A 13,901-nucleotide genomic window follows, 5' to 3' on the forward strand; every position below is an offset into this window, starting at 1 on the left:
GTTGCGACTTAATCGACGTTGCGACTTAATCGATGTTGTGACTTAATCAATTTAGCGGCTTAAATTACTTAGCGGCTTAATCGAGGTTGCAACTTAATCGACGTTGCGACTTAATCGACGTTGTGACTTAATCAACGTTGCGACTTAATCGACGTTGCGACTTAATCGACTTAGCGGCTTAATCGACGTTGCAACTTAATCGACGTAACAACTTAATCAATGTTGCGACCTAATCGATGTTGCGACTTAATCAACTTAGCGGCTTAATCGACGTTGCGACTTAATCAACGTTACGACTTAACCGACATTGCGACTTAATCGATGTAACAACTTAATCGACGTAGTGGATGAATCCACGTTGCAACTTAACCAACGTTGCAACTTAATCGACGTAATAAATTAATCGACATAACGACTTAATCGACGTAGCGACTTAATCAACGTGGCGTCTTTATCGATGGAGTGAACTGATCGACGTAGCAACTTAATTAACGTTGCGACTTTATTGATGTAGTGACTAAATCTACGTAGCAATTTACCGCAGCGACTTAATTGACAAAGTGACTTAATCCACCTAATGACCTAATCCTCGGAGTGACTTATTCCTTAAACGGATTTAATGAATGTAGCGACTTAATCCTGATATGGATTTAATGAACGTAGCGACTTAATCCTTTTATGGATTTAATCAACGTAGCGACTTCATCCTTATATGGACTTAATCAACGTAGCGACTTAATCCTTATATGGACTTAATGAACGTAGCGACTTAATCCTTTTATGGATTTAATCAACGTAGCGACTTCATCCTTATATGGACTTAATCAACGTAGCGACTTAATCCTTATATGGACTTAATGAACGTAGCGACTTCATCCTTATATGGACTTAATCAACGTAGCGACTTGATTATGGACATAGTGACTTAAATGTGGCCACACATTATGGACATAGTGACTTAAATGTGACCACACATTATGGACATAGTGACTTAAATGTGACCACACATTATGGACATAGTGACTTAAATGTGACCACACATTATGGACATAGTGACTTAAATGTGGCCACACATTATGGACATAGTGACTTAAATGTGACCACACATTATGGACATAGTGACTTAAATGTGACCACACATTATGGACATAGTGACTTAAATGTGACCACACATTATGGACATAGTGACTTAAATGTGACCACACATTATGGACATAGTGACTTAAATGTGACCACACATTATGGACATAGTGACTTAAATGTGACCACACATTATGGACATAGTGACTTAAATGTGACCACACATTATGGACATAGTGACTTAAATGTGAGCACACATTATGGACATAGTGACTTAAATGTGACCACACATTATGGACATAGTGACTTAAATGTGACCACACATTATGGACATAGTGACTTAAATGTGACCACACATTATGGACATAGTGACTTAAATGTGACCACACATTATGGACATAGTGACTTAAATGTGACCACACATTATGGACATAGTGACTTAAATGTGACCACACATTATGGACATAGTGACTTAAATGTGACCACACATTATGGACATAGTGACTTAAATGTGACCACACATTATGGACATAGTGACTTAAATGTGACCACACATTATGGACATAGTGACTTAAATGTGACCACACATTATGGACATAGTGACTTAAATGTGACCACACATTATGGACATAGTGACTTAAATGTGACCACACATTATGGACATAGTGACTTAAATGTGACCACACATTATGGACATAGTGACTTAAATGTGACCGCACATTATGGACATAGTGACTTAAATGTGACCGCACATTATGGACATAGTGACTTAAAATTGACCACACATTATGGACATAGTGACTTAAATTTGACCACACATTATGGACATAGTGACTTAAATGTGACCACACATTATGGACATAGTGACTTAAATGTGAGCACACATTATGGACATAGTGACTTAAATGTGACCACACATTATGGACATAGTGACTTAAATGTGACCACACATTATGGACATAGTGACTTAAATGTGACCACACATTATGGACATAGTGACTTAAATGTGACCACACATTATGGACATAGTGACTTAAATGTGACCACACATTATGGACATAGTGACTTAAATGTGACCACACATTATGGACATAGTGACTTAAATGTGACCACACATTATGGACATAGTGACTTAAATGTGGCCACACATTATGGACATAGTGACTTAAATGTGACCACACATTATGGACATAGTGACTTAAATGTGACCACACATTATGGACATAGTGACTTAAATGTGACCACACATTATGGACATAGTGACTTAAGTGTGACCACACATTATGGACATAGTGACTTAAATGTGACCACACATTATGGACATAGTGACATAAATGTGACCACACATTATGGACATAGTGACTTAAATGTGACCACACATTATGGACATAGTGACTTAAATGTGACCACACATTATGGACATAGTGACTTAAATGTGACCACACATTATGGACATAGTGACTTAAATGTGGCCACACATTATGGACATAGTGACTTAAATGTGACCACACATTATGGACATAGTGACTTAAATGTGACCACACATTATGGACATAGTGACTTAAATGTGACCACACATTATGGACATAGTGACTTAAGTGTGACCACACATTATGGACATAGTGACTTAAATGTGACCACACATTATGGACATAGTGACTTAAATGTGGCCACACATTATGGACATAGTGACTTAAATGTGACCACACATTATGGACATAGTGACTTAAATGTGAGCACACATTATGGACATAGTGACTTAAATGTGACCACACATTATGGACATAGTGACTTAAATGTGACCACACATTATGGACATAGTGACTTAAATGTGACCACACATTATGGACATAGTGACTTAAATGTGGCCACACATTATGGACATAGTGACTTAAATGTGACCACACATTATGGACATAGTGACTTAAATGTGACCACACATTATGGACATAGTGACTTAAATGTGACCACACATTATGGACATAGTGACTTAAATGTGACCACACATTATGGTCATAGTGACTTAAATGTGACCACACATTATGGACATAGTGACTTAAATGTGACCACACATTATGGACATAGTGACTTAAATGTGACCACACATTATGGACATAGTGACTTAAGTGTGACCACACATTATGGACATAGTGACTTAAATGTGACCACACATTATGGACATAGTGACTTAAATGTGACCACACATTATGGACATAGTGACTTAAATGTGACCACACATTATGGACATAGTGACTTAAATGTGAGCACACATTATGGACATAGTGACTTAAATGTGACCACACATTATGGACATAGTGACTTAAAAGTAACCACACATTATGGACATAGTGACTTAAATGTGACCACACATTATGGACATAGTGACTTAAATGTGACCACACATTATGGACATAGTGACTTAAAAGTAACCACACATTATGGACATAGTGACTTAAATGTGACCACACATTATGGACATAGTGACTTAAATGTGACAACACATTATGGACATAGTGACTTAAATGTGGCCACACATTATGGACATAGTGACTTAAATGTGGCCACACATTATGGACATAGTGACTTAAATGTGACCACACATTATGGACATAGTGACTTAAATGTGACCACACATTATGGACATAGTGACTTAAATGTGACCACACATTATGGACATAGTGACTTAAATGTGACCACACATTATGGACATAGTGACTTAAATGTGACCACACATTATGGACATAGTGACTTAAATGTGACCACACATTATGGACATAGTGACTTAAATGTGACCACACATTATGGACATAGTGACTTAAATGTGAGCACACATTATGGACATAGTGACTTAAATGTGACCACACATTATGGACATAGTGACTTAAATGTGACCACACATTATGGACATAGTGACTTAAATGTGACCACACATTATGGACATAGTGACTTAAATGTGACCACACATTATGGACATAGTGACTTAAATGTGACCACACATTATGGACATAGTGACTTAAATGTGACCACACATTATGGACATAGTGACTTAAATGTGACCACACATTATGGACATAGTGACTTAAATGTGACCACACATTATGGACATAGTGACTTAAATGTGACCACACATTATGGACATAGTGACTTAAATGTGACCACACATTATGGACATAGTGACTTAAATGTGACCACACATTATGGACATAGTGACTTAAATGTGACCACACATTATGGACATAGTGACTTAAATGTGACCACACATTATGGACATAGTGACTTAAATGTGACCACACATTATGGACATAGTGACTTAAATGTGACCACACATTATGGACATAGTGACTTAAATGTGACCACACATTATGGACATAGTGACTTAAAAGTAACCACACATTATGGACATAGTGACTTAAATGTGACCACACATTATGGACATAGTGACTTAAATGTGACAACACATTATGGACATAGTGACTTAAATGTGGCCACACATTATGGACATAGTGACTTAAATGTGGCCACACATTATGGACATAGTGACTTAAATGTGACCACACATTATGGACATAGTGACTTAAATGTGACCACACATTATGGACATAGTGACTTAAATGTGACCACACATTATGGACATAGTGACTTAAATGTGACCACACATTATGGACATAGTGACTTAAATGTGACCACACATTATGGACATAGTGACTTAAATGTGACCACACATTATGGACATAGTGACTTAAATGTGACCACACATTATGGACATAGTGACTTAAATGTGAGCACACATTATGGACATAGTGACTTAAATGTGACCACACATTATGGACATAGTGACTTAAATGTGACCACACATTATGGACATAGTGACTTAAATGTGACCACACATTATGGACATAGTGACTTAAATGTGACCACACATTATGGACATAGTGACTTAAATGTGACCACACATTATGGACATAGTGACTTAAATGTGACCACACATTATGGACATAGTGACTTAAATGTGACCACACATTATGGACATAGTGACTTAAATGTGACCACACATTATGGACATAGTGACTTAAATGTGACCACACATTATGGACATAGTGACTTAAATGTGACCACACATTATGGACATAGTGACTTAAATGTGACCACACATTATGGACATAGTGACTTAAATGTGACCACACATTATGGACATAGTGACTTAAATGTGACCACACATTATGGACATAGTGACTTAAATGTGACCGCACATTATGGACATAGTGACTTAAATGTGACCGCACATTATGGACATAGTGACTTAAAATTGACCACACATTATGGACATAGTGACTTAAATTTGACCACACATTATGGACATAGTGACTTAAATGTGACCACACATTATGGACATAGTGACTTAAATGTGAGCACACATTATGGACATAGTGACTTAAATGTGACCACACATTATGGACATAGTGACTTAAATGTGACCACACATTATGGACATAGTGACTTAAATGTGACCACACATTATGGACATAGTGACTTAAATGTGACCACACATTATGGACATAGTGACTTAAATGTGACCACACATTATGGACATAGTGACTTAAATGTGACCACACATTATGGACATAGTGACTTAAATGTGACCACACATTATGGACATAGTGACTTAAATGTGGCCACACATTATGGACATAGTGACTTAAATGTGACCACACATTATGGACATAGTGACTTAAATGTGACCACACATTATGGACATAGTGACTTAAATGTGACCACACATTATGGACATAGTGACTTAAGTGTGACCACACATTATGGACATAGTGACTTAAATGTGACCACACATTATGGACATAGTGACATAAATGTGACCACACATTATGGACATAGTGACTTAAATGTGACCACACATTATGGACATAGTGACTTAAATGTGACCACACATTATGGACATAGTGACTTAAATGTGACCACACATTATGGACATAGTGACTTAAATGTGGCCACACATTATGGACATAGTGACTTAAATGTGACCACACATTATGGACATAGTGACTTAAATGTGACCACACATTATGGACATAGTGACTTAAATGTGACCACACATTATGGACATAGTGACTTAAGTGTGACCACACATTATGGACATAGTGACTTAAATGTGACCACACATTATGGACATAGTGACTTAAATGTGGCCACACATTATGGACATAGTGACTTAAATGTGACCACACATTATGGACATAGTGACTTAAATGTGAGCACACATTATGGACATAGTGACTTAAATGTGACCACACATTATGGACATAGTGACTTAAATGTGACCACACATTATGGACATAGTGACTTAAATGTGACCACACATTATGGACATAGTGACTTAAATGTGGCCACACATTATGGACATAGTGACTTAAATGTGACCACACATTATGGACATAGTGACTTAAATGTGACCACACATTATGGACATAGTGACTTAAATGTGACCACACATTATGGACATAGTGACTTAAATGTGACCACACATTATGGTCATAGTGACTTAAATGTGACCACACATTATGGACATAGTGACTTAAATGTGACCACACATTATGGACATAGTGACTTAAATGTGACCACACATTATGGACATAGTGACTTAAGTGTGACCACACATTATGGACATAGTGACTTAAATGTGACCACACATTATGGACATAGTGACTTAAATGTGACCACACATTATGGACATAGTGACTTAAATGTGACCACACATTATGGACATAGTGACTTAAATGTGAGCACACATTATGGACATAGTGACTTAAATGTGACCACACATTATGGACATAGTGACTTAAAAGTAACCACACATTATGGACATAGTGACTTAAATGTGACCACACATTATGGACATAGTGACTTAAATGTGACCACACATTATGGACATAGTGACTTAAAAGTAACCACACATTATGGACATAGTGACTTAAATGTGACCACACATTATGGACATAGTGACTTAAATGTGACAACACATTATGGACATAGTGACTTAAATGTGGCCACACATTATGGACATAGTGACTTAAATGTGACCACACATTATGGACATAGTGACTTAAATGTGACCACACATTATGGACATAGTGACTTAAATGTGACCACACATTATGGACATAGTGACTTAAATGTGACCACACATTATGGACATAGTGACTTAAATGTGACCACACATTATGGACATAGTGACTTAAATGTGACCACACATTATGGACATAGTGACTTAAATGTGACAACACATTATGGACATAGTGACTTAAATGTGGCCACACATTATGGACATAGTGACTTAAATGTGACCACACATTATGGACATAGTGACTTAAATGTGACCACACATTATGGACATAGTGACTTAAATGTGAGCACACATTATGGACATAGTGACTTAAAAGTAACCACACATTATGGACATAGTGACTTAAATGTGACCGCACAGTTGGCAAACACTTCTCCTCCTGCTGTGTCTTCTTATTCTCTGACACTTGTACACATTAGCAGTTAGCAGGGAGGTAGGGGGCGCTATTACCTCTCTTGTTTTGTCTCCTTCCTCACCTCCTCCTTCCTCACCTCCTCCTTCCTCACCTCCTTGTCCTCTGGTCAATACTTTTCATTTCCATTTCTCCTCCGACGCTCCACCGTATCGACTCTTTTTTGGAAGGGTCACGCTTGTAATTAACATACCACCGCTCAATCGGTCAAGGCTTGCACACACACACACACACACACACACACACACACACACACACACACACACACACACACACACACACACACACACACACACACACACACACACACACACACACACACACACACACACACACACACCTCTATCAGCACATGTTCTTAAATGTTACTAATTTTCTTAAATACTGTTAAATATTCTTAATTGTCTTTAATAGTCTTTAAATGTTCTTAAATATTATTCATGGTCCTTTGTCTTTAAATTCAGCAAAATATTTTCAAATGCTCCTTTTAATCTTTAATGGCTTTTAAATATATCTTAAATGACTTTAAAGTCCTCCTCTCAGAGCTGCCACCTTACCGTGGTAGAGGAGTTTGCGTGTCCCAATGATCCTAGGAGCTATGTTGTCCGGGGGCTTTATGCCCCCTGGTAGGGTCTCCCAAGACAAACTGGTCCTAGGTGAGGGATCAGACAAAGAGCAGCTCGAAGACCTCTATGAAGAACACTAACAAAGGACCCAGATTTCCCTCGCCCGGACGCGGGTCACCGGGGCCCCCCTCTGGAGCCAGGCCCGGAGGTGGGGCACGATGGCGAGCGCCTGGTGGCTGGGCCTGTCCCCATGGGGCCCGGCCGGGCACAGCCCGAAGAGGCAACGTGGGTCCCCCCTCCAATGGGCTCACCACCCATAGCAGGGGCCATAGAGGTCGGGTGCAGTGTGAGCTGGGCGGCAGCCGAGGGCGGGGCACTTGGCGGTCCGATCCTCGGCTACATAAGCTGGCTCTTGGGACGTGGAACGTCACCTCGCTGGGGGGGGAAGGAGCCTGAGCTAGTGCGTGAGGTGGAGAAGTTCCGGCTAGATATAGTCGGACTCACTTCGACGCACAGCAAGGGCTCTGGAACCAGTTCTCTCGAGAGGGGCTGGACTCTCTTCCACTCTGGCGTTGCCGGCAGTGAGAGGCGACGGGCTGGGGTGGCAATTCTTGTTGCCCCTCGGCTCAAAGCCTGCACGTTGGAGTTCAACCCGGTGGACGAGAGGGTAGCTTCCCTCCGCCTTCGGGTGGGGGGGACGGGTCCTGACTGTTGTTTGCGTTTACGCGCCAAACGGCAGCTCAGAGTACCCACCCTTTTTGGATTCACTCGAGGGAGTACTGGAGAGTGCTCCCCCGGGTGATTCCCTCGTTCTACTGGGGGACTTCAACGCTCATGTTGGCAGCGACAGTGAAACCTGGAGAGGTGTGATTGGGAAGAATGGCCGCCCGGATCTGAACCCGAGTAGTGTTTTGTTATTGGACTTTTGTGCTCGTCACAGATTGTCGATAACAAACACCATGTTCAAACATAAGGGTGTCCATATGTGCACTTGGCACCAGGACACCCTAGGCCGCAGTTCCGTGATCGACTTTGTAGTTGTGTCATCGGATTTGCGGTCTCATGTTTTGAACACTCGGGTGAAGAGAGGGGCGGAGCTTTCTACCGATCACCACCTGGTGGTGAGTTGGCTGCGATGGTGGGGGAGGATGCCGGACAGACCTGGCAGGCCCAAACGCATTGTGAGGGTCTGCTGGGAACGCCTGGCAGAGTCTCCTGTCAGAGAGAGTTTCAATTCCCACCTCCGGAAGAACTTTGAACATGTCACGAGGGAGGTGCTGGACATTGAGTCCGAGTGGACCATGTTCCGTGCCTCTATTGTCGAAGCGGCCGATTGGAGCTGTGGCCGCAAGGTGGTTGGTGCCTGTCGTGGCGGTAATCCTAGAACCCGTTGGTGGACGCCGGCGGTGAGGGATGCCGTCAGGCTGAAGAAGGAGTCCTATCGGGTTCTTTTGGCTCATAGGACTCCTGAGGCAGCGGACAGGTACCGACAGGCCAAGCGGTGTGCGGCTTCAGCGGTCGCGGAGGCAAAAACTCGGACATGGGAGGAGTTCGGGGAGGCCATGGAAAAAGACTTCCGGATGGCTTCGAAGCAATTCTGGACCACCATCCGCCGCCTCAGGAAGGGGAAGCAGTGCAGTGTCAACACCGTGTATGGTGAGGATGGTGCTCTGCTGACCTCGACTGCGGATGTTGTGGATCGGTGGAGAGAATACTTCGAAGACCTCCTCAATCCTACCAGCACGTCTTCCTATGAGGAAGCAGGGCCTGGGGAATCTGTGGTGGGCTCTCCTATTTCTGGGGCTGAGGTTGCCGAGGTAGTTAAAAAGCTCCTCGGTGGCAAGGCCCCGGGGGTGGATGAGATCCGCCCGGAGTTCCTTAAGGCTCTGGATGTTGTGGGGCTGTCTTGGTTGACAAGACTCTGCAACATCTAGTGGACATCGGGGGCGGTACCTCTGGATTGGCAGACCGGGGTGGTGGTTCCTCTCTTTAAGAAGGGGAACCGGAGGATGTGTTCCAACTATCGTGGGATCACACTCCTCAGCCTTCCCGGTAAGGTCTATTCAGGTGTACTGGAGAGGAGGCTACGCCGGATAGTCCAACCTCGGATTCAGGAGGAACAGTGTGGTTTTCGTCCTGGTCGTGGAACTGTGGACCAGCTCTATACTCTCGGCAGGGTCCTTGAGGGTGCATGGGAGTTTGCCCAACCAGTCTACATGTGCTTTGTGGACTTGGAGAAGGCATTCGACCGTGTCCCTCGGGAAGTCCTGTGGGGAGTGCTCAGAGAGTATGGGGTAACGGACTGTCTTATTGTGGCAGTTCGCTCCCTGTATGATCAGTGTCAGAGCTTGGTCCGCATTGCCGGTAGTAAGTCGGACACGTTTCCAGTGAGGGTTGGACTCCGCCAGGGCTGCCCTTTGTCACCCATTCTGTTCTGAACTTTTATGGACAGAATTTCTAGGCGCAGTCAAGGCGTTGAGGGGATCTGGTTTGGTGGCTGCAGGATTAGGTCTCTGCTATTTGCAGATGATGTGGTCCTGATGGCTTCCTCCGGCCAAGATCTTCAGCTCTCACTGGATCGGTTCGCAGCCTAGTGTGAAGCGACCGGGATGAGAATCAGCACCTCCAAGTCCGAGTCCATGGTTCTCTCCCGGAAAAGGGTGGAGTGCCATCTCCGGGTTGGGGAGGAGATCTTGCCCCAAGTGGAGGAGTTCAAGTACCTCGGAGTCTTGTTCACGAGTGAGGGAAGAGTGGATGGTGAGATCGACAGGCGGATCGGTGCGGCGTCTTCAGTAATGCGGACGCTGTATCGATCCGTTGTGGTGAAGAAGGAGCTGAGCCGGAAGGCAAAGCTCTCGATTTACCGGTCGATCTACGTTCCCATCCTCACCTATGGTCATGAGCTTTGGGTCATGACCGAAAGGACAAGATCACGGGTACAAATGAGTTTCCTCCGCCGGGTGACGGGCTCTCCCTTAGAGATAGGGTGAGAAGCTCTGTCATTCGGGGGGAGCTCAAAGTAAAGCCGCTGCTCCTCCACATGGAGAGGAGCCAGATGAGGTGGTTCGGGCATCTGGTCAGGATGCCACCCGAACGCCTCCCTAAGGAGGTGTTTCGGGCACGTCCGACCGGTAGGAGGCCACGGGGAAGACCCAGGACACGTTGGGAAGACTATGTCTCCCGGCTGGCCTGGGAACGCCTCGGGATCCCCCGGGAGGAGCTGGACCAAGTGGCTGGGGAGAGGGAAGTCTGGGCTTCCCTGCTTAGGCTGCTGCCCCCGCGACCCGACCTCGGATAAGCGGAAGAAGATGGATGGATGGATGGACTTTAAAGCCTTGCTTATTCCTTCTCCTTTTCGAACATGTTGTAAAAAGAAATGATATCAAATATTGTATTGATTGTTTTAAGTGTATTTGTGTTTGAAATAAACTCAACTCAACAATATTTGAAAATGTTCTTAACAGGCTTTTATTGCTGATGCTCTTCATTTTCCCAAATACTGTTTAGTATTTAAAATGGTCTTTAATAGTGTCTAAATGCTGTTAAATATCTTAAATACTTTTAAATATTTCTAATTGTCTTAAATAGTGTTACATATTTTAACCGTCTTTCATCATATTTAAATGGCCAATATTTTAAGTGTCTTTAACATTTTTTTAAATTTTTTTTTTTACATATAATTGAATTTGTGTAAATGAAATGAAATGTGTGCTACTATTAATCTTTAAATGCTTAATATATTTTAAAAGTTCATTATTCCCTTTAAATGTGGTAAAGTATTTTCAAATGTTCTTAAAATGTTTTATATATTATTATATTATTATTTATATATTCAAAATTGCTTTTGAATATTTTAAAATGTTCCTGACACTCTTCAATTGCTTTAAGTGCTTTTAAATGATCTTAATAGTCATAAATTGCTTTTGAGTAGTTTTAATCTTTTTTAATATTCTTAAATGCTATTAAACATTTAAAACTGACTTTAATTGTCTCGAAATTATGTTGAATATTTTAATTGTTTTAAAATAATGTTAAACATTTGTAATCGTCTTATTTTTTATTATTTAACCGTCTTTCATCATATTTTTAAATTTTCAATATTTTTAATCGTCTATAATCGTCTCTAATTATTTAAACAGTTTTTAAATGCTTTTGAATATTTAAAAAGAATAGTCTACAAATTTTAATTTGTCTTTTAAATTATTTGAATATTTTTAAATATTTGTAACTGTCTTTAAATGTGGTTAAATATTATTCCAGCATATTCATATTTTTTCTTGTTATGATAAAAAAAAAAAAAAAAATAAAAAAAAGTTTTTCTGGTCTACTCCGCTCATCCTGTTAAAAAAGTCGGAACTTCAAAATAAAAGTCAGAACTTCAAAATAAAAGCCTTGCAGTATGGTGAGGGACAACCCAGAAGAAGACCTTTCAAAGATTGGTGTAAATATTTGGAGAAGAAAAACGTTTTTTTTTATTGGTGGAACAAAGACGTGACAGTAACAAACGTGTCTGCATGACCCACAGACGTTTGTGCAGCAGCTGGATCACTTCATCTCCTGGCTGCAGGGGGCGCTGCTCAGCACCCACAACTGGACTCAGCCCCGGCAAGACCTGGACCGACTCACAGTCTACCTGGACACACACCTGGTCAGCACGCACACACACACACACACACACACACACACACACACACACACACACACACACACACACACACACACACACACACACACACACACACACACACACACACACACACACACACACTTACATACATACACTTACATACACACACTTACATAGAAACACACTTACATACACACACACACACACACACACACACACTTACATACACATACTTACATAGAAACACACTTACATACATACACACTTACATACACACACTTACATAGAAACACACTTACATACACACACACACACACTTACATACACAACCTTACATAGAAACACACTTACATACACACACACACTTACATAGACACACACTTACATACACACACACTTACATAGACACACACTTATGTACACACTTACATACAGATGCACTTACATAGAAACACACTTACATACACACGCACTTACATAGAAACACGCTTACATACATACACACTTACGTGCACACGTATACTTACATACACACACTTACATAGAAACACACCTACATACACACACACACACACACACACACACACACACTTACATACACATACCTACGTACACACACTTACATAGACACACACTTACATACACATACCTACATACACACACTTACATAGACACACACTTACATACACACACACTTACATAGACACATACTTACAGTACATACACACACACTTACATAGACGCACACTTACATACACACTTACATACACACGCACTTACATACACACGCACTTACATAGAAACACGCTTACATACATACACACTTACGTGCACACGTATACTTACATACACACACTTACATAGAAACACACCTACATACACACACACACACACACACACTTACATACACATACCTACGTACACACACTTACATAGACACACACTTACATACACACACACTTACATAGACACATACTTACAGTACATACACACTTACGTGCACACGTATACTTACATACACACACTTACATAGAAACACACCTACATACATACACACACACACACACACACACACACACT

The 13,901-nt window shown here is 41.4% G+C and overlaps 1 protein-coding gene across 1 annotated transcript in view; it reads left to right on the plus strand.

Moving 5' to 3' along the window:
- The window catches only part of LOC133624080 (A-kinase anchor protein 6-like), a 78,731-nt gene that overhangs the window by 36,040 nt on the left and 28,790 nt on the right, over positions 1 to 13,901 (plus strand). The window contains exon 11 of the mRNA XM_061987690.1: positions 12,720 to 12,842. Within this exon, the coding sequence (XP_061843674.1) occupies positions 12,720 to 12,842 (123 nt within the window). The remainder of the gene's footprint in view (positions 1 to 12,719; positions 12,843 to 13,901) is intronic.

Source organism: Nerophis lumbriciformis, linkage group LG26, assembly GCF_033978685.3.
Source record: "Nerophis lumbriciformis linkage group LG26, RoL_Nlum_v2.1, whole genome shotgun sequence".
Taxonomy (NCBI): domain Eukaryota; kingdom Metazoa; phylum Chordata; class Actinopteri; order Syngnathiformes; family Syngnathidae; genus Nerophis; species Nerophis lumbriciformis.